This window comes from Ahaetulla prasina, chromosome 1, assembly GCF_028640845.1.
Source record: "Ahaetulla prasina isolate Xishuangbanna chromosome 1, ASM2864084v1, whole genome shotgun sequence".
NCBI classification, from domain to species: Eukaryota; Metazoa; Chordata; class Lepidosauria; order Squamata; family Colubridae; genus Ahaetulla; species Ahaetulla prasina.
Genome location: NC_080539.1, coordinates 286429110 through 286454832, shown reverse-complemented (window position 1 = coordinate 286454832; position 25723 = coordinate 286429110). Strand labels below are relative to the sequence as shown.

Below are 25723 nucleotides of genomic sequence, written 5' to 3'. Positions count from 1 at the left end.
AATGCATTTATCCAATTCTAGGTTTCAGAACAGACAGTACAGAACAGGAATATTCCCACACTGCTTGATAAATGTTTTATCTTTCATTTTTCTCCTGCAAGGATCTGCAGTGAAATCATCCTAGAAGGACACACAATTGTTAACATATCAGTAACCACAAAAATAAAAAGGAAGTAAAATAATAACAAGATTATTCTTTATCTTGGATATTTTGTAGAAATTAGCACTGGGTTTCTTAGTTGTTTTGTTCACTTATGCAAAAGTTGTAAAAAGTATTTAGAGAGGAACCTATGAATACAGAATGTCTGTATGTTGGTTTATTAAGCCAGAATTTGATTTAGGGAACATGTCCAAAGTATTCAACAAGTTGCAAAAAGTCTGGGATGGTATAGAGATGAATTATATTTTTTAATTAGATCAACCCACATTATTCTTTTTTTTTTTACACACCCATTTAGTACCAGTATTTTGGTAAGTTTTTAAAAGCCCTGTGCTGTGGGCAACCAGCCACATCTGTGCACACCAAATTCTTATTTTATCATATTTGTAACTTCTTTAGCCAGTTACAATTTCTTCCATATGCAAATAGAATCTCATAACTAAATTAAACAGAGGTGGCTGCTGCTGGGTGCAGGACAGTGCACAGTTGGTTGGTTGGCCAATCCAGGAATGGTGTGCCTATGTCTGTCATAGTGCAATACAGAACAAGCCCAGCTGGGCCAAGTCAGCAGGCTTTGGAAGGAAGGCACATTACAGAGTACAAATTATTGGGATTTTGTTGTCCATAACTTTGGGTTTTAGAGGAAAAAGTGGCAGGAATGGGAGCCATCTTCTCTACCATTAACTTTGCTTATGGGAAGCCAGCAGAGAAGGCTGCAAATGGTAACATAACTGCCAGATGCTGCAATCATCATAAGTGTAAGCTGGTTTCCATATGTCCAGATCACAATCATATGACTGCAGGAATGTTGGGATGGCCAGGACTTTGAGGATTGATCATAAATGCCATTTGTGCAACACCACTTAACTAATGTTTATATTTGAAGATAAACTGGTAACACTAAATCTCTTTATCTCTTCATCATCTCATACTCCCAGTTTACCATTGTTTTTTTCTGGGTATTTCAATATACAATATATCACAGAAGAGAGCACCCCCCCTCACATTTTGTAAATATTTAAGTATATCTTTTCATGTGACAACACTGAAGAAATGACACTTGGCTACAATGTAATGTAGTGAGTATACAGCTTGTATAACAGGGTAAATGTGCTGTCCCCTCAAAATAATGCACCACACAGCCATTAATGTCTAAACTGCTGGCAACAGAAGTGAGTAAACCCTACGTGATAATGTCCAAATGGGGCCCAGAGTGTCAATATTTTGTGTGGTCACTGTCTTAACCCTCTTGGGCATAGAGTTTACCAGAGCTTCACAGGTTGCCATTGGAGTCCTCTTCCACTCCTCCATGATAACGTCATGGAGCTGGTGGATGTTAAGAGACCTTGCGCACCTCCACCTTCAATTTCAGGATGGCCCACAGATGCTCAATAGGGTTTAGGTCTGGAGACATGCTTGCAAGTCCAGCACCTTTACCCTCAGCTTCCTTAGCAAGGCAGTGGTTGTTTTGGAGGTGTGTTTGGGGTCGTTATCTTGTTGGAATAGTGTCCTGAGGCCCAGTCTCCAAAGGGAGGGGATCATGCTCTGCTTCAGTATGTTTCAGTATATGTTGGCATTCATGGTTCCCTCAATGAACTGTAGCTCCCCAATGCCAGCAGCACTCATGCAGTCCCAGACCATGACATTCCCACCACACTTGACTGTAGGCAAGACACACTTGTCTTTGTACTTCTCATCTGTTTGCCGCCACACATGCTTGACACCATCTGAACCAAATAAATTTATTTTGGTCTCATTGGACCACAGGACATGGTCCTAGAAATCCATGTCCTCAGTCTGCTTGTCTGCAGCAAACCGTTTGCAAGCTTTCTTGTGCATCATCTTTAGAAGAGGCTTTCTTCTGGGATGACAGCCCTGCAGACCAAATTGATGCAGCATGCAGCGTATGGTCTGAGCTCTGATAGGCTGACCCCCCACCACCCCTTCAACCTCTGCAGCAATGCTGGCAGCACTCATACATCTATTTCCCGAAGCCAACCTCTGGAGATGATGCTGAGCACAGGCACTAACTTCTTTGGTCGACCATGGAGAGGCCTGTTCTGAGTGGAACCTGTCCTGTTAAACCGCTGTATGGTCTTGGCCACCGTGCTGCAGCTCAGTTTCAGGGTCTTGGCAAACTTCTTATAGCCTAGGCCAGGGGTGTCCAAACTTGGTCCCTTTAAGACTTTTGGACTTCAACTCCCAGAGTTCCTCAGCCAACTTTGCTGGCTGAGGGACTCTGGGAGTTGAAGTCCAAAAGTCTTAAAGGGACCAAGTTTGGACACCCCTGGCCTAGGCCATCTTTATATAGAGCAAGAATTTATATAGAGCAAGTTTTTTCAGATCCTCAGGCAGTTCATTGCCATGGGGTGCCATGATGAACTTCCAGTAACCAGTATGAGTGTGAAAGTGATAACACCAAACTTAACACACCTGAGGCCTTGTAATACTAATGTGTCACATGACACCAGGGAGTGAAAACAGTTACTTGGGCCCCATTTGGATATTGGGGTGTACTCACTTTTGTTGCCAGCAGTTTAGACATTAATGGCTGTGTGTTGCGTTATTGTGAGGGGACAGCACATTTACACTGTTATACAAGCTGTATACTCACTACTTTACATTGTAGCCAAGTGTCATTTCTTCAGTGTTGTCACGTAAAAAGATATACTGAAATATTTACAAAATGTGAAAGGGAGTAGTTACTTCTGTGATATACTGTATTTCTATCTGATTAGCAAATTCTGGACAATTCATCTATTCCAGGTTCCCACTGTCACGTTGGGATTTAAGAGACATGTCTTCTGTGATGGTCATGCCTGCCCTGTGAATTTTTTTAACTTCTTCTACAAGCCACCTAGAGTTACTCTAGTGACTGAAGTGGCATACAATATCATTATCTTTCTGTATTTAATTAAATCTATAATTTAAATAGTAAATGAGAAGAAGTAATTTATTTGTTTTAAAATATTTTACACCAAGTACAATATTGTTGGTAAAATTAATTTTAATGTATTTCATTTTAGAATGTATTAATTAGAAAATCTGAGTTTTAAAACAAAAAAGATTGAAAATAATAAAATATTCAATTTCTATCCATCATGATTAAGGTAACATTCCAAATCTGAATTGGGGATCATAACTATTCAGCTGTAACAGCATATGGCAGGCTATCTTCATCTATATCACCCTCTTATACAGGTAGTCCTCAACTTATAACAGTTCATTTAGTAATCAAAGTTACAACACACTGAAAAATGTGACTTAGGACCATTTTAACAGTTACCATCTTTGCAGTATCCCCGTGATCACGTGAACAAACTTCCAATGCTTGCCAACTGGTTCATATTTATGATCGTTGTTGTGTTCCAAGCTCATGTGATCACCTTCTGTAACCTTCTGACAAGCAAAATCAATGGGGAAGCAAGATTTACTTATTATTTTATTTTATTTTATTTATTTATTTTGTCACACAGTATATATAAGCATAAGCATGAAATAACTATTATTATTATTATTATTTATTATATTTGTATACCGCCCTTCTCCCGAAGGACTCAGGGCGGTTCACAGACAAAAAACAACAACAACAGAAAACATATAATAGATTAAAAACAGCTAAAGAATAGATAGTTGAATTCAATTGATGCTCTGACTTTTGAATACAAATTTAAAACCTCATTTAAACCCCTTTTTTAAAAATCCCAATTTAAAAAACTACATTCAGGCTAGTCCTGCTCTTCGAAACAGCAACGTCTTCAGCTCGCGGCGGAAGGACTTGAGATCGGGGAGTTGACGAAGCCCCAGAGGGAGCTCGTTCCAGAGGGTAGGGGCCCCACAGAAGGCCCTCCCCTAGAGGTCGCCAGCCGACATTGTTTAGCTGACGGTATCCGGAGGAGTCCCTCTCTGTGAGAGCGCACTGGTCGGTGAGAGGCTAATGGTGGCAGTAGGCGGTCCCGTAAATATCCCGGCCCTAGGCCATGCGGCGTTTTAATGGTGATGACAAGTACCTTAAAGTGAACCCGGAAGACCACTGGGAGCCAGTGCAGGTTACGCAGGAGGGGTGTTACATGGGAGCCAAAAGGTGCTCCCTCTATCACCCGCGCAGCCGCATTCTGGACCAGTTGGAGTCTCCGGGCACACTTCAAGGGGAGCCCCATGTAGAGCATTACAGTAGTCCAGGCGGGATGTAACAAGGGCATGAGCGACCGTGCATAAGGAAGCCCGATCCAGAAAGGCGTAACTGGCGTATCAGGCGAACCTGATGAAAGGCTCCCTGGTGACGGCTAACTTATGCTCTTCAAAAGCCAGCCGTGCACCCAGGAGGCCGCCCAGATTACGAGCCCTTTCCGTGGGGGCCAATAGTTCGCCCCCAATGGTCAGTGATGGAATTAGCTGACTGTACCGGGCCGCCGGCATCCACAGCCACTCGGTCTTGGTGGGATTGAGTCTGAGTCTGTTCCTCCCCATCCAGACCCGTACGGCCTCCAGGCACTGGGACATCACTTCAACAGCCTCGTTGGGGTGGTTAGGGGTGGAAATATAGAGCTGAGTATCATCAGCGTATAGATGACAACTCACCCCAAGACCACGGATGATCTCACCCAGCGGCTTCATATAGATGTTGAACAGAAGAGGCGAGAGAACCGACCCTTGCGGCACCCCACATAAGAGGCGCCTTGGGGTCGATCTCTGTCCCCCCGTCAACACCGTCTGCGACCGGTCGGAGAGGTAGGAGGAGAACCACCGATGAACAGTGCCACTCACTCCAAGTCCCTCGAGTCGGCGCAGCAGGATACCATGATCGATGGTATCAAAAGCCGCTGAGAGATCTAATAGGACCAAGACAGAGGAACAACCTCTGTCCCGAGCCCTCAAGAGATCATCAACCAGCGCGACCAAGGCTGTTTCCGTGCTGTGACCAGGCCGGAAACCGGACTGGAATGGATCAAGATAGACAGTTTCATCCAGGTACTGGGGCAACTGTCGTGCAACCACACTCTCGACAACCTTTGCCAAAAAGCGAAGGTTGGAGACCGGACGATAATTTGCTAAACTAGCTGGGTCAAGGGAAGGCTTCTTGAGGAGGGGCCTCACCACCGCCTCTTTCAAGGCGGCAGGGAAAACACCCTCCATCAAAGAAGCGTTCACGATTTTCTGGAGCCAGCCTCGTGTCACCTCCCGGGTGGCCAATACCAACCAGGAGGGACACGGGTCCAATAAACATGTGGTCGCATTCAATCTCCCCATTAACCTGTCCATGTCCTCAGGGATCACAGGATCAAACTCATCCCAGATAATAACATCAAGACCTGCCTCCCTCACCCCGTCCGGATCCACCCAGTCTGTGTCCAACCCTTCCCGAATCTGAGCGATTTTATCAAACAGATAAACTATACAATATATAAGCATATATATGTAAGTATGAGTAGGTAATAACTATATTAATTGGATATAACGAAAGGAAACAATAGGATAGGAACGGTAGGCACGCTTGTGCTCTTATGCACGCCCCTTACACACCTCTTAGAAATGGGGTGAAGTCAATAGTAGACAGTTTTTGATTGAAGCTTTTGGGATTTTGAGGCGAGACCACAGAGTCAGGTATGTGTTCCAAGCACTAATAACTCTTTTACCGAAGTCATATTTTCTGCAATCAAGACTGAAACGGTTAACATTGAGTTTAAATCTATTGTGTGCTCGTATATTGTTGCAATTGAAGCTGAAGTAGTCTTCAACAGGAAGGACATTGTAATAGATGATTCTATGAGTTAAACTCAGGTCATGTCGAAGGCGGCGTAGTTCTAAATTTTCTAAACCCAGGATTTCAAGTCTGTTGGCATAAGGTATTTTGTTGTATTCAGAGGAGTGGAGAACTCTTCCTGTAAAATATTTCTGGACACGTTCAATTGTATTGATGTCTGAAATGTGGTATGGGTTCCAGACAGTCGAGCTGTATTCAAGAATTGGTCTAGCAAATGTTTTATATGCTCTGGTTAGTAGTGTGGTGTTTTTGGAGAAGCTGCTACGCAAGATTAGGTTTACAACTCTTAAAGCCTTTTTTGCGATGTAGTTGCAGTGGGCTTTGGCACTTAGAACATTTGATATGAAAACTCCAAGGTCTTTAACAGAGTGGGGGTCATCTGTAAGATAATGTCCATCAAGCTTGTACTTAGTGTTTAGGTTCTTTTTTCCAATATGTAAGACTGAGCATTTGCTGGTTGAGATTTGGAGTTGCCAAGTTTTAGACCATTCAGATAAAAAGTCAAGGTCTTTTTGAAGGGTAGTTGTATTGTTGGTGGTGTTAAATAGTTTGACATGGACATCGTCAGCAAAGTGAACACAATTACTTGTAATATGGTCACAGAGATCATTAATGTATAATATGAAGAGTGTTGGTCCAAGAACCCTGCCTTGGGGAACGCCATTTTTGACAGGAACAGGATTTGATAAGAGCACTGCCAATTTTGACCACTTGTCTGTTTGACAGGAAAGCTGTTATCCAATTGTGGAGGGGTCCTGAAATGCCATAGGATTTTAGTTTTAAGAGAAGTTTATCATGTACTACTGAGTCAAAAGCTTTACAGAAGTCTATGTAGATTGCATCTATTGCTTTGCCCTGATCAAGATTTGTAGTCCATATGTTTTTGTAGTGAAGAAGTTGTAAGTTACATGATAATTTTTTTCTGAAACTAAATTGTTTATTAGAGAGTAGATTGTTTGTTTCTAGGTGGAGGGTAATGGATTGGTCGATGACAGATTCCATTACTTTGCAGGTGACGCAGCATAGAGAGATTGGTCTGTAATTTTCAACTAGGCTGGGATCTCCTTTTTTGAAGACAGGGATGACCATGGCTAGTGACCAAAGTTTGGGAAGGGAACTGGTCGTGAAAATTTTTTCAAAGATTATGCTTAGGGGTTCTGCAATATTAGTGGAAAGTTTTTTTTAAAGAAGTATGCACATAGTCCATCAGATCCAATAGATAGGGATGGTTTCAGTTTGCGAAGAGCTTTTTCAACTTTATCTTCAGTGAAGTCTATATGTGTTAGGTCGTTGTACTCATTGTTGGTACGATTGGGGAATGTCGGTATGAGCCATTACTGTTAACAAAGACTGAGCCAAAGACTGTGTTAAAGAGGTTTGCTTTAACTGTTTCATCATTATATTCTTTTCCGTTAGATTCTTTTAGTGGTGGGATGGATCTCGAGTCTTTAAGTTTGTTGTTCACAAAATTATAAAAAGCACGATTGGAATTTGTGCGCAGAAGGTCTTCTTGCTTGGTGTGGTAATTGGTGAATTCAGTTTTTATTTGGTTGCATATATTTCTGTAGTGGTTTTTAAAATTTGCTATATAGTCCTTTTTGTTTCTTCTCCAGAGGGATTTTTTTTTTGATTGAAGCTTTTTTATTGATATGGGTAATTTTTTTTTTTTTGGTGGTGGTGGTTTGTGGTATGTAAAGTTTAATGACTCTATTGACTTCAAGCAGGAAAATTCTATAGTAGTCTTCAGCAGTGATACAGGTTGAGAAAAGATTTTGCCAGTCAAGAGATTAGAGGTCGTTGTTTATAAGGTCATAGTTGGCTTTTTTGAAATTGTAGTTTGGAATACTATTATTATGACGATTTATGTGAGGGCGTATATTGAGACAAAAGTCTATCATACTGTGATCGCTGTTGGAAAAGGGTTCTTTTATTTGTAGTCCATAAATTAAGTTTGTGTTGTTGCAGAAGATGAGGTCAAGGCAGTTGTTGAGTCTTGTATTGTTAGTTACTAGCTGTTCAAGACCTAGGTTTGTAACAGCGTTGTATAGTGTAGTATGGATGGCTTCAGTTGTACATTCATTTGTTATCCAGTTAATAAAAAGTAGATTAAGGTCACCCAGGAAGATGAGAGGATATAGGAAAGAGGTAGCCCATGTTAGCAGTGTGGTTAACATGTTTGCATGAGCGATGTTGTAGTCAGGGGCTCTGTAGCATAGTAAGAATCGAAGTGTGATGTTAAGGGACAGGTCGCATACAATAGTTTCAGGAAGAGAAAGTTTATGTGCAACTTGAATATTTTTTAGATTCAGTGACTTTTTGTAAAAGATAGCCACTCTTAACCAGGTTACTAAATTATCAACTTCAGTGATACACTTAACAACTGAGGCAAGAAAGGTCATAAAAAGGGGCAAAACTCACTTAACAAATGTCTCACTTAACAAAAGAAATTTTGGGCTACCTGTACTCTAACTGCTAGGATTTCCCCTGGTGTTTCAAAAGGATTTGTGGAAGATTTTCTGATAGGACAGAGCCAAGAGATGGAATTAATCCCTACAAATTGCTTAGTCTCCTGTTTTATCATTTGTCAAGGAGGATAGATAAGTGGAAGCAGGTCAAGAGTGCTAGTCACAATAATGCATTTCACCTCAACATGTAAATTAATCTTCAAAATGAACTCATATTAAAATTCTACGTGCTGAAGCAATTACTGTAGTTTTACTAGATAGAAGCAACACTTGAAATAAATTTGAATCTTTCCTGAATTGAAACATTTAATAATACTGTACGTCTTCCTAGGATGTATCTAATTATTTTTATCAGATTTAGAAAGTTAACTTTGACAGACTGGATTATCCTCCAAACCTCTACTTTTTGCACATACTCCAGATCTACTTTGCAGGTTGCAGGCTAGGAAGGGAGCGAAGGAGTGTACAGCAAAGGAAATTTATCATACAAACTGAAGATCAATCATGTACTGCTATACACAGCCATCTTTCATACAGTTGAGTTAGAAATATAAAAAATATTAAATAATGTTTAAGCTGAAGAATCATCTGCTTGTTATCCAGGTTAAATCTGTTAATTATGTATCAAGGTTCCTTTGAAAGATGATGAAGGGAATATAACTTTCAATTTAGTAAACAAATACATTCAAATGATTAAATCAACCTTAACAGTTTTCATTCTATTACAGAAAATAGCCTAAAATAAACAATTAGTATCTCATCATTTGTCATTTTCCTGGTTAATAAAAGGGAAAAATAAAACAGAACAATAAAAACAGTTGGCTATCATCTTGAGTATTCCCTAGCTATATTTATGCTTGTAGTTTATTGCAATAAAACAATAATTACTAATTGCATTCATACTTTTAGCAATTCTCAAAAGTATAACGCAAAGGACCACAAATAAACTGTTATTCCCTACTTCTCTATTCTAAATTCAAAATTGAAAAATATATTTCAAGTCAGAATGAAACATATTGAGATTTGCAATCAACTTAGAAAGTGAAGGATAAAGTACAAGATAGATCCAGACAATGCCATAAATCATGTTAATCTGTTATATAATTCCACATAATCTGTGGAATAAGATGCATTCAGATATCACACTACACAATAAATCTTGAATAATCTGAGATGGTTGGTTCACAATGCTAAATTACAAACCAGCTCTATTATGTCTTAGCTCAAAATGTGAACCCACCCATATCTATTTTGAAAGCTGACAAAGGTGAGTAATGAAAGAGAAACTGTGAGTAGGAGAGAAGCAAGCATTCAAGCCTGTGTAGATCTTTTCTGATAACTGAAGCAATGACCTGATTTAAATTACTAACTAGCCTTAGTAAACTGTCAACAGTTCTGCAAGAGTATACCAATTCTTCTTTAAGTTTGTTCAATCCAACGGATACCAGTGATCAAGTTAAGTATAAATTTATTTCATTTAAAGATAAGCTTCAAAAAGCTTTAGTGTGGATAGATTTTTACCAGGAACTTTTCCTTTTAAGGTGTTACAGATTGCATATCATATTTGACAGACTATGATAGATGCTGAAAGTTTTTTCCTTCCTTTTACTGTCACAAAATAGAGTAAGTCATTAAACCAGGACAACGTGAGTACCACTGATAATGTAACTACTGTTATCAGGGTAAATCCAGTTCCTCAAATATAGACATTAGCTATGTTAGACTAATTTGCAAGTAAAGTACAAAGTGCCACTTTTTTCCAGAGTTCTTCCAACACACTATTGCACTATTCTTTGGTCAATCTTTATCTACTTGATATTTTTTTGCTGAAATTGAACTTAGTACCCAAATAACAAACTGCTTAGCTGTTGGCAAGAGAGAGAGAGAGAGAGAAAGAGAGAGATGCAAATAAAACAAACAAAACGTTAAAAAGTTACGTTTGTGTAGTTACTCACCAAGCACATCTAAAGTATATTCAAGTACCCAAAATATCTTTACTATCCCCAAGTCTTGTCACAACCTTTGAGCATCCCTAATGTTTGGAAATTTAAATTTCCAACGATTTCTAATAAAAGTTGAAAAATTTGACACGCCCTAATGTAGAATAACGCAACCAGATCACATTTTGGACCGATCCCCATTACACCTAGGAGAAATTATTTCTGAAACTATTCCATATAGCTCAGTCTACTTTCCTCGCGGAGACCGAAGTACACCTGCTGCAGTTCCCTCTTCCCAGTTATTAACTTGCACATCTCCAGTCCGTTGTTGTTTTTTCGCCTATCCGTTCACCCATTAAAAAAAACACAAAAGACGTTTCTCTACTCCACTAACAATATACTGTATTACATGACGCTATTCCAGATGGGTATCCTCGCCCCACTCCCCGGATGCGCTGCCCGGCAGATTTTCCCGGGGACGCCGGAAACAGACTCTGCCGGGACTAGGTGGGTGGGTGGGGACCCCCGTCGGTACCTGCGAGCCCCGCTGCTGTTGCCAGCGCTTCAACTGCTCCTTAGCGTAATCTCGATGGCCGGCCATTTTGGGAGACTCGGAGACCCCGACCTAAAGAGAGACGGGACGCTGTCGGCCGGGGAGCGCTTCTGTCAAAGATCTTTATTGCGGGGGGGGGAAAAAAGGGAGCGACTCCCCAAAACTGCAACGTTCCAATCGCTCCGGCTGCCACTAGGCAGCAACCGCCTAATAAAGCCAGCTGCCGAAAGTTCAACGCCCCCGCTCCTGTGGTCCCGCCCCTCCTTTTCTTCATTGGTTAAGGGCCCCCCATCATAAAGCTCTTTCTCTGATGCTTATTGGGTGGAAGAGGGAGTCTGGATAACAGATATTCTTTTCTGCTTTGCAAAACAACACTGGGGAGACAGGGCAGCTGGCCAGGTTGTGGGCCTGAGAAACGGTCGGAAGGGATGGAGAAAGAAGGAGCTGCCAAAACGACCAATGTGGTGGGACCACGTAATTATTTAAATTTGTCAGATAAAACGTGCAAGGTAGCGTCTGTGGTCTCTTCCCAAAATCCCCAAAGCTTTAACCAAAGACTTAACCACCCCATTCCTAAGAGGTCTATAAGGGGCGTGCATAAGAGCACAAAGGTGCCTACCGTTCCCTATCCTATTGTTCCTCTTCATTATATCCAATTAATATCGTTATTACATACTTGCGCTCATATATATTCTTATATATTATATAGTTATTTCATGTTAATGCTTATATATATTGTTATGACCAAATTAAAAAAAAAAAGACTATCTACTATTGACCTCACCCCATTCCTAAGAGGTCTGTAAGGGGCGTGCATAAGAGCACCAGCACGCCTACCTGTCCTAATGTTCCCTTTGATTGTATCCAATTGTTCTAATGTTCCTAATGTTCCCTTTGATTGTATCCAATTCGTATGATTATTTCATGCTTATACTTACATATACTGTTGTGTTTGACAAAAAATAAATAAATAAAATAAAATAAATATTTGTTTCCCATCTTGGTGGAATTCAAACTTCACTGCCCAGAGTACCAAAATCAATCAAATCAATATCTATGTCTGCCTGTCTGTCTGATCTATCTCCCTCCCCTCCCTCCCACCTGAACCCCACTGAGAGGAACAGCAACAAGAAGTTATGATTTTCTGATCTAAATATGCTTGCAAAGAAGTTTCTCTCAGTCTGCTTCTGGGATACTCTATCCTTCTCTTTCAGCAACGTAAGGATCCTTGCTGTGCTGTCCACAGAAGGTAAGAAATCGAGGCAACATTAATGACAACTCACTGTCTCCAAATATATACTCTGTGCCACTTGTTTCATGAACTAGGTGTAAGGGGGGAAGAACGGAATATGATTTACAGCACTATTAGGAAACTAAGCAAGGATTTCCATTCCTGCTCCTTACAGCTCAAGAGGAGAAGGAGCTTGTGCTTCAGATTTCAGTGCTTTCTAAATCCTGCTCAGGATGCACAAAGCCCTAGAAAGCAGGGGTGAAATCCAGCAGGTTCTGGAGAACTGGTAGCGGAAATTTTGAGTAGTTCGGAGAATCGGCAAATACTATCTCTGGCTGGCTGCCCAGAGTGGGATGGGAATGGAGATTTTGCAATATCCTTCCCCCAGGAGTGGGGAGAGAATGGGGATTTTGCAGTATCCTTCCCCTGGAGTGGGGTGGAAATGGAGATTTTGCAGTATCCTTCCCCTACAATGCCCACCAAACCGGTGGTAAAAAAATCTGGATTTCACCACTGCTAGAAAGCCATATCCTTGGCTTTGGGGAAGACTATCAGACAAATGTACAGTAGGCCTGACTACTGTAGGAATCTATATAAGAAGCAATAATGGTAGGACCCTCAAATCCATGCCCCTCCACTGATTGTATGCAGCCAGTTCCTGAGGAGGAGGCAGCTGAAAGTAGGATAGAAGAGACTGATCTCATATAGGTGTTACCAAACTTCCCATAGACTAAAAGGAGAGCATGGTTCCATATCCAAGCAAGGCTATATTCAAGAGGTTGCTATATTCCTACTCTTACACTGGGGTGCCAGCACAGACCAACTCTCAGTAGTTTACTATTGATAGTACTAGTAATAATGTGCAGTTAGAACACTGGTCTGTTTGCTTGGGAAAAAGCATTTCTGTCCAGCACAAGATCTGGAATACCTGTAAACCAGCTACTACATTACTGTTCTGCAGTAAGTGAATTGATTTTTGTTCCGGTCTGCCACCATTTTAATTCTGTCTTAAATTAGTGAAGTCCCCAGGAGGTCAGCTCAACTCAAATGACTTTTTTCCTTTCATTATTTGATTTGGATTCTACTTTTTCTTATTGTTTATAAACAACTCAAGGTGATATACATTCCTAATATTCTTTCTCCTATTTTCCCCACAATAACCCTCAACCCAAGAGTTTGAGCTGAGCAAGTAACTGAGCAAGTAGAGTCATCCAACCAGCTTTCAGGCCTATAAATAGGACTAGAAATCACAATCTGCTAATTCCTAAGCCATCACCTTACCCACTAGCTCAAACTGGATTTTCTTTGACTTTTTAGAGAAAGTATATAAACACAAATAGAAAGTAAATTTAAAAACCAAAAACATAAAGCACAAATGACTACACATTTCTTATCTAAAATCAGAACAATTGTCAAAGAAGTTTTGGTTGTCATCTATATATAAATGAAAACCACTCACGCACTAATCACGAAATCTCCAGAACTGTAAAGCCTACAAACTTGAAATTTGCCATACATGTTCCTCTTGGCTTCTAGGTGCTCACTAAGAAAGGATTTTTCGAAATGACCATCAGAACATTAGTATTTCCTATATTATTATAACATGCTCTGCTGCTAATTAGTTAAGACATTCTACTCCTCCTCCCAACTTGAAAATAACTGGAGAGAATGGGAAAGCATAGGACAGGCTTCTGTGGGGCAAGCCTCATGGAGAGAAGGGGATAGGATAGGAGAGGCTTCTGTGAGGCAAGCCTGAACGAGAAAAGGGAAGAGGCTTCTATGGGGCCAAGCCTGAGGGAATGGGGAGAGAATAGGATCTATGTGGCTAGCCCAGGGGTAGTCAACCTTTTTATACCTACCGCCCACATTTGTAAGTAGTAAGTAGTAAAATTTTCTAACCGCCCACCAGTTCCACAATAATGCGCCGTGTATCATCGTCTACGCATGCCTCTCACACATCGTGGATTGGGTTTGGGGGGAGCGCCGGCTACCAGCTTTGCTTGTCTGTTACAGCTGGGTGGTGTGGGGGGAGATGCGCAAGCTATTCTGGGATGAGGCTCTTTTGTTTGCAGTTGCACTATAGCGCCATTTAGTTTCACTTACGTAACGTGAACTAAACTTATGCACAGGCGATACAAATAGTATATTTTCAGAAATTTAAATTGTCACGGGGAATTTTATGAAAACCTAATGAAAATGTTTTAAATAATGCTATGAAAATTTTTTTAAAAGTCAATTAAATTTTTTAAAAAAGGAAAGTGCTTCAGTATCGGACAAAACCTCTACCGCCCACCATGAAAGCTGGAACGCCCACTAATGGGCGGTAGGGACCAGGTTGACTACCACTGGGCTAGCCTGAGGGAGAGAAGGAGAGAGGAGAGGCCGATCATAACTACTCATTAATTTTTAAACTCTAAGTGTTGATTTATCCCGATCACATAGTTTTGCAGCAGAGCACGGGTATTCAGCTAGTTTATTTATTTATTTATTTATTTATTTATTTATTTCAATTTTTATACCGCCCTTCTCCCAAAGGACTCAGGGCGGTGTACAGCCTAGTAAAAATACAATATATAAACATTAAAAAGAAATTAAAAAGAAATATTATAACATGGCCAAAATTTTTAAAACCATTTAAAATCATAAGACATAAATACATAAATAGTTGTTTACATTACTTTAAATGAATAAAATCACAAGGTTTAAGCAAGGATAAATATCAAGAACCTTGGCAAACACAGTACAATTCATCACATAAAATTATAAAATAGATTGAGTCACAACTGAGAATCAGTTAAAAAAGATCACATGAAACTGAAATATGAACTTTTTACACAAAAGAATCAGTGTTGGAAGGGGTATAAATTATATTAAGGTTTAGTCCAACAATGTTTTCATTTTGAATTAAATTCTATGTCAGATTTACTTTTAAACTGAAATTATTTTGGACATTGAAACATACTTCTCCAAGTTGATTTAAAAAATTCAAGAGGGAATTAGATCTCCTTTTCCTTAAGAAGCATATAATACTCCAGTGCTAATTAATTAGAATTCAGTTTTTAAAATTTGTTCGTTCTAATCGGATGAGACTTTATAGTTTCCTGGGTAAACTACACCATCAGTTGTCAAGAATACAAGTACACAGTACATAATGCATCCCAGGTTTAAAAAAAAAAAAGGCAAATTATTTTCATAGTGGTGCAAAAAAATTTTTTTGTCAGAATTCAAAAAGGCAGTACATTTCATGTTTTCATAATCTTTTCATCTTTGATTCATGCCTTTCATTTCTAATGTTTCTTTGAAAAGGAGAAGTTGTGGTAATAGTACTTATCTAGTGTAAGGATGATTTTAAATATTAACATGGATATGGCTGAGGAAAGCCCAGATAATTTTATCCCTTATATGTGGTCCAGGAGGAAAACATGTGATTTGTTATATAACCCATCATCAACGCTAGTTATTTTGTGAACCATATCTTACCTATGATTTTATTTGAAAATAAAAGAAGAATAAAGAATCAGTTTTCAGCAAATGAACCAGCAAACATGTGGAAAACTCTTAAAAATATCACCGGCTATGGCAAACCTCCTTCCCAGGCTGAAGGTAATCAACAACTGGCAGATGACCTGAATGAGTTTTACTGCAGGTTTGAAAGGAAACTACAGCCACCTATCTCCACAACCCCCATCTCAGACACACCAACAACAGCCAAGCCTCCTACAACTGACCCCATTTCATTGGGTTCACAACCCCTAGTGATCACAGAAAAGGAAGTGCAGGACCTATTTCACAGACAAAAGCCAGGAAAAGCTCCAGGCCCAGACAAGATAACTCCTTCTTGCTTAAAAGTCTGTGCTGACCAATTGGCCCCCATCTTCACCCATATTTTCAATAAATCACTAGAGATGTGTTATGTTCCTTCTTGCTTCAAACGCTCCACCATCATCCCAGTGCCGAAGAAGCCCACCATCAAGGAACTGAATGACTACAGACCAGTTGCTTTAACATCTGTAGTCATGAAAACCTTTGAAAGGCTAGTGCTTTCCTACCTGAAAACCATCACGGATCTGCTGTTAGACCCCTTGCAATTTGCATACCGAGCAAATAGATCAACAGATGATGCTGTTAATATGGCTCTGCACTACATCCTACAACATCTTGAGTCTCCAAAGACCTATGCAAGGGTCCTTTTTGTAGACTTTAGTTCAGCATTCAATACCATCATTCCAGACATTCTTCTAACTAAGCTAAACCAGCTACAGGTACCGGAACAGACTTGTAAGTGGATCACAAGCTTCCTAACAAACAGGAAGCAGCAGGTGAAGCTAAGCAAGATCACATCAAATACCTGTACAATTAGCACAGGGGCCCCCCAAGGCTGTGTGCTCTCCCCACTTCTCTCTGTATACCAATGACTGCATCTCCAATGATCCATCTGTTAAGCTACTGAAGTTCGCAGATGACACAACAGTGATTGGTCTCATTCGAGACAATGATGAATCCGCATATAGACGAGAGGTCGAACGACTAGCCTTGTGGTGCAACCAAAACAATCTGGAACTGAACACACTCAAAACCGTAGAAATGGTGGTAGACTTTAGGAGAAACCCTTCCATACTTCCACCTCTCACAATACTTGACAACACAGTATCAACAGTAGAAACCTTCAAATTTCTAGGTTCTATCATATCGCAAGATCTCAAATGGACAGCTAACATCAAAAACATCATTAAAAAAGGACAACAAAGAATGTTCTTTCTATGCCAACTCAGTAACCTCAAACTGCCCAAGGAGCTGCTGATCCAATTCTACAGAGGAATTATTGAGTCTGTCATTTGCACCTCTATAACTGTCTGGTTCGGTTCTGCAACCCAACAAGAAAACACAGACTTCAGAGGATAATTAGAACTGCAGAAAAATAATTGCTACCAACCTGCCTTCCATTGAGGACCTGTATACTGCACGAATCAAGAAGAGGGCCGTGAAAATATTTACAGATCCCTCGCATCCTGGACATAAACTGTTTCAACTCCTACCCTCAAACGACGCTATAGAGCACTGCACACCAGAACAACTAGACACAAGAACAGTTTTTCCCGAAGGCCATCACTCTGCTAAACAAATAATTCCTCAACACTGTCAGACTATTTACTGAATCTGCACTACTATTAATCGTTTCATAGTTCCCATCACCAATCTCTTTCCACTTATGACTGTATGACTATAACTTGTTGCTGGCAATCCTTATGATTTATATTGATATATTGACCATCAATTGTGTTGTAAATGTCGTACCTTGATGAACGTATCTTTTCTTTTATGTACACTGAGAGCATATGCACCAAGACAAATTCCTTGTGTGTCCAATCACACTTGGCCAATAAATTCTATTCTATTCTATTCTATTCTATTCTATTCTATTCTATTCTATTCTATTCTATTCTATTCTATTCTATTCTATTCTATTTTATTCTTCTATTCTATTTAGAGCTTCAGCTGAAACTAGCCAGGCAAGCACAGAAGAGGAAGAAAGGGGAGGTTAGTAGCAGATGAAAGATCAATGCAAATGAAACTCAGATCCCAGAAACAAGTTTGAGTTCAACCATGAATTATGTTCTTTTTGCTGATGTTTTCTGCAAAAGAGAAAGAAAGAGTGTTCCTATTTGTTCTTCTTTCTGTCTCACAATAAATAGAGCAAAAAGAGATATATTTTGTATGCCAGTAGCTTTTCCTTAACTAGAAGTCTGATTATCTAAAATAAGCATTGTGTGTTGTGTTACAATTGCAAATAGATTAAAATAGTAATAGAATATCTTGCACTTGACAGTAAAAACTAGGTACAAGTTACAATTATGAATTGTAAGAATACAATTGTCCAGAAAACTGCTTTCTACTTTAAGCACTTTAAAGTGACTTTTCTGTTTTGGATGCTAGTTATAAAATGTACTTATAAAACATTATTTTATACATTACAATCACCCATCCTACATAAAGATAAAGAGATGTGCAAAACAATGCAATTAGTGGTTTTATGTTTTTCTGAGCTTGATACAGTTTTATGTAAGAGTTTGTTTAGGGTTTAATGGAATTCATTGAGTTTCTATTTTATTTGATATGCAACCTAGTTTCGTGGATTGATGGACAGACATATAAATTGGATAAATAAACTACGTAATTAAATACAGAAAAAATGAGGAACAACTCCGCTTATAACTTTGATTTCTTCGTGGCAAAATAAAGCTGCTACATTTATACATTTATATACAAATACAATTGCATTTCACTTTCACATGTTCTTTCTAGAGAAATTGATTGCCTTGTGCCATTCTGGAAGCAGGTACCATTCTTACGATCTCTCAGAGAGGGGCAAGTTAGCTTTTGTAGGAAGGCCATGTGTTGCATCTGGTAGATGCAAATGATCTGCAAACTGTACTACTGAAAGTCAAGAAACACAATGAAAAAAAATGGGCTAAGTTTAAATGTAAAGAAAGCCAAAATAATCAGAGCTGAACAAGGATACTGAACTGAAGTGGTGAATAGATGCTGCTTTTTAGATTCAACTATCAACAGTAAAAGAACTAGCAGTGAAGAAATGTCATATTTTAGAAATTGGTGGGAAGACCTTGGATTCAGATGTCCTAAACATTCAGAACTGTGCAGACAATTATATTCCCTGTGACACTCTATGGTAATGAGCGCTGAACTCTGAAAAAGGAGGCTAGAAATAGCACTGATGCTCTTGAATTTTGGGTGTTGGAAAAGATTCCTTGGATTACCGTGGGCAGCCAAGTAAACAAACAATCAGCTCATAGAAGAAACCAATCCAGAGTTTTAGCTCAAAGCACAAGTGACCGGACTCCAATTATCATATTTTGAATACATTATGCACAGACCCAGCTCCCTTGAGCGGTCTGTAATGCTGGAAAAGCTGGAAGGAAAGACAAGATAATGAACAGGAGTAAGGGGAATGGATTGAATTACAGTAGTTATGGGTACATCCTTGGAAGACCTGAAGGGCCAGTTTGGGCAAAGATAATCTCAGAGAAGATCTGTTTATGAGGTTGGTAAGAGTTGACACAGATTTGATGGCACACTACCAATCAAATATTAGTACACAGCTATCATTTCTTTTTGTCTCAGACTAAAATATGTTTTCTGTGGTAAATATTTCACAAATAAATCATCCAGCAGCCCTTCATCCTCATCAGAGATTTACATACCACTGCATCCCTATCTGAAGATGCCAGAGATTGAACCAGGAATCTTTTCCATACAAAGCACATGCTCTACTATTGAGACATAGGTTTTTTATCGTTATATAATAATCTCTTTCATAAGATTATAATTAAAAATAGACTTACTATGCTAATAGAAAATGTGGATATACTTGTACCCGACACATCGGCCTTTAATAAGCTTGCTTATATATAGCATTTCTTGGGTTGAATGAAAAGGTACTACTTTTATTTTTCATTTATTGTTATTTTAATAGCATTGAGAGGCCATTACATTTGCTATCATGATTGCAAATCTCATAAATTGAGCTTGAGTCAGAAAAGTCTTGTTACACCAAGTCACTAGACATACCCAGCCGAAGAGGGAAAGGGAGGGGAGATTGGTTAGTACTTTGATGTGTCACTATCAGTAAGCTAGACTGGGAAATCTTGAAAGCAATTACAAATTTTTACTGAATTATTATCAACGAAACTACAGGAATTATATCCATGGAGTCATCAGAACGTGGGCTTCACTCAAGTCCTGGATTTACTATTTGTAGAATTATATTAGATAAAATAACTAGCAGTTCATGTATTTGAGGGGAAAGTGCTTAATTCTTAAATAAAAATCCAAATGGTGGTAAATAAGAAATCTGGAAAGAGAATCTCTTTCTGAAATACCTAGTATTTCAGGAAGCAATCTATGATTATTAGCCTAAAATAAAGTTCAATCATTAAACTTCTGCCACTTTTCTGTTTAGTTGCTTATTTTCCTGATGCTAGGATTGAGTCCTAAAAGTCTTTGTTCCTCCCTATTTTGAGTTGGTCAGACTACATCCACAATCTGCTATGATAACATGAGAATGCTCTAGTTTGGGTGTACCAATTCACAGTCAGAAAGCAAACCAACTATGCTCTACACGTGTCTTCTCAGATTGCGTGAAGCCAGGGTGAAGTAACAAAGATTTACTGCAAGTCATTTTAGGTGACTTCTGGCCAACTCTCTTGCTATCTGTCACAAATATCTGTTTTACAACAACAGGTTGCTTCTGATTATAGCAGTTTCATTTTATGGCACATCTCGTGCTAGACATGTTTCTTTTTACTTCTGCCTCAAGCAGATTCACAACTGACTCAGAATGCAGTCTGTATAAAGGAGATAAAACAACACTACCTTCAAGACTTGATAGTAAATAGTATTAATACATAAAGCTTCTCCCTTAATACATTCAATTTCCTTAATTGACCTCCTAGTAACAAAGTGGAATGGTTGCTTCGTAGTGAACGTTCATCCCAGCATAGATAGGAAAAGCAAATGTTTAAATTAGTATTGGAAAGATGATAGTAGATGCTGTTCCTTTTCACCATCTTCATCATTTGGGCATATGTTTTTCTCATGAATGAAGGCAAATGTGTGTGTCTCAGGATAATGTTGCAGGATCCATTATAGATAGGTCACTGAGACAACAGGTTTTGTCTTTCAAACTTTCGGACTAGTGCTGGAGCCCATCTTCAGGGAACCTCTCTCTAGCACAGTGTATGCTGTTCTGTGTGAGATATTTATTGTAAGTGGCTTTTTAGATGTTGATTGGGGTATGCTGATGGCTGGCTTTTAAATCATTAGCTGTCATTTGCTTGTGCTGCCCAGTCCTCACCTTTCAAGAACTTGATAGGCTGGTGGTAAATCAGCACTCCTGTTGACTGATGAGTGGCCTGTTTCCCAGGCTTCAGTCACTTCCCTAACTGTTTTGTGCCTGCTCGTCCAACAATCTTAGTAGCTAAAAAGTTAAATGTGTGTCCTTGTTCAGTGCAGTGTGAGGCTACCAATGAGTTTGGATCTCCTCGTCTGACCACACGCTTGTGTTTTTGCAATCTGATGGTTAGCTTTCTCTCCCTCTGTCCTATAAAGTCACAAGGGGATTCGGTAAATTACATTGGAAATATCTCCAAATGATCTTTGCATAATTTGTCCTCATATTGTAGCCTCTGGGCGGTGTGTGATGCCCACTTGCAGATCTCGGAAGCTGCGTTTACAACTTCCGAAATGTTTCTGACGTATGGCAGAGTGTGCCATGTGGTTGGACTTGTATCTTGTTTCTTCTTTTCTCTCCCAACTGTGTACCACAGACATCTTGTGATGAATGATTGTGGGTACCTATTCTGCTTAAATTGTTCGTGTAGGTACCTGCTCTCTAGCTGTTTGACTTTCTGGGTACTACAGTGGGTTCTCACCATGCCATATAGTGTTCTGATGCAACTCTTTTTGTGGCCTTGCGATAAACTGGTTTCTAGGCTTCCACCCTCTTGTCTACTGACAAGTACATCTAAAAATGACAATTGCTTAGTTGCTTCTTCCTCCATTGTGAATTGTATGTCAGGGAAGATGGAGTTCAGTATGGTATGGAAGTTTTTAAGTGCATTTCTCTTGATGATGATGACAGATGTGTCATTCACGTAGCGGCACCAGAATGTAAGGATGTAATTCTGAAATGCACAGTGTTCTACTTCATGCAGGACTGTTTCTGCAGTGACTCCTGATATTGGGGATCCCACAGATATCCCTTTTATTTGTTCATGCATTTTGCTTTTGAATGTGAAGAAGGTGCATTGAAAGTATTGAAGTAGCTTCATGTGTCCTGGTTAAGTTGTTCTGATCTGTATTGTACTTTTTTTCTTGTTTTTTATCTATTACATCATATGCCAAGTGGAGCGGGATGGATGGAAATAGGGTCACTATATCAAAGGAGATCATGATCTTATCAGGAGCCACATTTAATCATTGTACTTTCGTTAGAAATTGTGTGGCTGATGTGACTGTGCTGTTCAAGGATTGGGTCAGGAAGCTTAAGCGTTGTGACAGCCATTTTAGCAGGTTTTATGTAGGGGTATCTCATAGCACTACAATTGGTCTGAGGGGGACTCCAATTTTGTGTATCTTGGGGAATTTGTAGAATCTCACTGGGGCCGCATCTGTTCCTCTCATTTTTCACCATTCCTTCTCCGTTATGCAGTTATTTTGTTTGAACTGGCTGAGATAAGCATTCAGTTGGGTGACATTTTTCTCATCTGCATTCCCAATCCACATAATTAAAATTGTCTGCATTTGTTTCTAAGCTTAACAAAGTTTGGGTTTCACTTTGATAATAAACCTTTTACCTATAATTATCCCATAAGAAAAAAAGACTTCCTCTGTAGGCAGAATGTGATGAGTAACAGAAGAAAAGCAAATTAGAGATATAGAAAAAATATTTCACCTATTTATTCAGCATCTTCAAGCTTTTGCAGTTACATGGGTATACATGTCATACATGTGACAGAAATTATGAAAGACTGCCTTTTTATGCTTCTGAAAGTTTGTAAGTGTGAAAAAAGTACTTAGAATAAGCAAACTGTAAATAAATGAAACACATGTTCTCTAAAATCTGTTAATATTCCTTCAGCAATCTCTAATTTATTATGATTTATATTGATATACTGACCATCAATTGTGTTTTAAATGTTGTACCTTGATGACCGTATCTTTTCTTTTATGTACACTGAAAGCATATGCACCAAGACAAATTCCTTGTGTGTCCAATCACACTTGGCCAATAGAATTCTATTCTATTCTATTCTATTCTAAACAAGCACATATTAACTCATTGATTTCTGAAGTCTATTCAGAATAAACCAGGAATGGGCATCCCCTTTGTGCCAAGAGACACATTTCGAATTTTCATAGCAGTTGTTTGTGCTTTCACAAAATGGCTGTCATAGTTTGCATGACAATTCATTTATTTTAATTAAAGCAATCTAAAAAAAATAGATGGGGCAATTTTAGAGACATAGACACAATCATATTGGTATTGATTCAGCACAATGCTTCCAGTCTCTAAACTACATCAGGAATATGTATGCAAGCCTGCTTAATAAGAAATATCTCAGTAGTAGAGGTTCAGAAGTTGATCATTCCAAGGGAACAACCCAGCCTAGCGATGAGGAAGAAGGAAAAGGATAAACATAAAAGGTTAGTATTTGTAATCACTAAAAATGAGGTGCAACAGTGCAGTATACATCTGGGACAATACTTTTTTGAGACCGTTATATTTGAGATGAAAAATTTTGCAAATTTTGGAAAGTTAAAAATAACTTTTTTTAACTTTCAGATCCTGAGGTGTCAGGCTCCAAACGACAAGAAAGACGCACTGAGGTTCTTTTAAGCAATTTCCTGCATTGTTCATCACCTATAAATAGAAATCTTGCGAAATTAAAGCAGATTATTTACACCATTAAACATATACTCTGAGAATTCCTAGGATTCCTAAATTTTGCTGACTTTTGCTCTTTTGGATTACACTCCCTCCTGGGAATCCAGACGACATTCCGCCACAAGAGAGATTTGAAATAAAAGTTTGAAATTAATTGTATGTCAGGGAAGATGGAGTTCAGTATGGTATGGAAGTTTTTAAGTGCATTTCTCTTGATGATGATGACAGATGTGTCATTCACGTAGCGGCACCAGAATGTAAGGATGTAGTTCTGAAATGCACAGTGTTCTACTTCATGCAGGACTGTTTCTGCAGTGACTCCTGATATTGGGGATCCCACAGATATCCCTTTTATTTGTTCATGTATTTTGCTTTTGAATGTGAAGAAGGTGCATTGAAAGTATTGAAGTAGCTTCATGTGTCCTGGTTAAGTTGTTCTGATCTGTATTGTACTTTTTTTCTTGTTTTTTATCTATTACATCATATGCCAAGTGGAGAGGGATGGATGGAAATAGGGTCACTATATCAAAGGAGATCATGATCTTATCAGGAGCCACATTTAATCATTGTACTTTCGTTAGAAATTGTGTGGCTGATGTGACTGTGCTGTTCAAGGATTGGGTCAGGAAGCTTAAGCGTTGTGACAGCCATTTTAGCAGGTTTTATGTAGGGGTATCTCATAGCACTACAATTGGTCTGAGGGGGACTTCAATTTTGTGTATCTTGGGGAATTTGTAGAATCTCACTGGGGCCGCATCTGTTCCTCTCATTTTTCACCATTCCTTCTCCGTTATGCAGTTATTTTGTTTGAACTGGCTGAGATAAGCATTCAGTTGGGTGACATTTTTCTCATCTGCATTCCCAATCCACATAATTAAAATTGTCTGCATTTGTTTCTAAGCTTAACAAAGTTTGGGTTTCACTTTGATAATAAACCTTTTACCTATAATTATCCCATAAGAAAAAAAGACTTCCTCTGTAGGCAGAATGTGATGAGTAACAGAAGAAAAGCAAATTAGAGATATAGAAAAAATATTTCACCTATTTATTCAGCATCTTCAAGCTTTTGCAGTTACATGGGTATACATGTCATACATGTGACAGAAATTATGAAAGACTTCCTTTTTATGCTTCTGAAAGTTTGTAAGTGTGAAAAAAGTACTTAGAATAAGCAAACTGTAAATAAATGAAACACATGTTCTCTAAAATCTGTTAATATTCCTTCAGTAATCTCTAATTTATATGATTTATATTGATATACTGACCATCAATTGTGTTGTAAATGTTGTACCTTGATGACCGTATCTTTTCTTTTATGTACACTGAAAGCATATGCACCAAGACAAATTCCTTGTGTGTCCAATCATACTTGGCCAATAGAATTCTATTCTATTCTATTCTATTCTATTCTATTCTATTCTATTCTAAACAAGCACATATTAACTCATTGATTTCTGAAGTCTATTCAGAATAAACCAGGAATGGGCATCCCCTTTGTGCCAAGAGACACATTTCGAATTTTCATAGCAGTTGTTTGTGCTTTCACAAAATGGCTGTCATAGTTTGCATGACAATTCATTTATTTTAATTAAAGCAATCTAAAAAAAATAGATGGGGCAATTTTAGAGACATAGACACAATCATATTGGTATTGATTCAGCACAATGCTTCCAGTCTCTAAACTACATCAGGAATATGTATGCAAGCCTGCTTAATAAGAAATATCTCAGTAGTAGAGGTTCAGAAGTTGATCATTCCAAGGGAACAACCCAGCCTAGCGATGAGGAAGAAGGAAAAGGATAAACATAAAAGGTTAGTATTTGTAATCACTAAAAATGAGGTGCAACAGTGCAGTATACATCTGGGACAATACTTTTTTGAGACCGTTATATTTGAGATGAAAAATTTTGCAAATTTTGGAAAGTTAAAAATAACTTTTTTTAACTTTCAGATCCTGAGGTGTCAGGCTGCAAACGACAAGAAAGACGCACTGAGGTTCTTTTAAGCAATTTCCTGCATCGTTCGTCACCTATAAATAGAAATCTTGCGAAATTAAAGCAGATTATTTACACTATTAAACATATACTCTGAGAATTCCTAGGATTCCTAAATTTTGCTGACTTTTGCTCTTTTGGATTGCACTCCC

General features: G+C 38.8%; 1 protein-coding gene across 2 annotated transcripts in view; it reads right to left on the bottom strand.

Annotated features, from left to right (window-relative positions):
* CAT (catalase) overlaps positions 1 to 25723 on the bottom strand; it is a 64411-nt gene that overhangs the window by 22123 nt on the left and 16565 nt on the right. The window contains exon 1 of one of the 2 annotated variants that reach the window (XM_058161636.1): positions 10865 to 11086. The exons of the other annotated variant lie outside the window; for it this stretch is intronic. Coding sequence (XP_058017619.1) covers positions 10865 to 10930 — 66 coding nt within the window. The 5' untranslated portion in view covers positions 10931 to 11086. Of the gene's footprint in view, positions 1 to 10864; positions 11087 to 25723 lie in introns of those variants that run through there. 2 annotated transcript variants of the gene reach the window in all.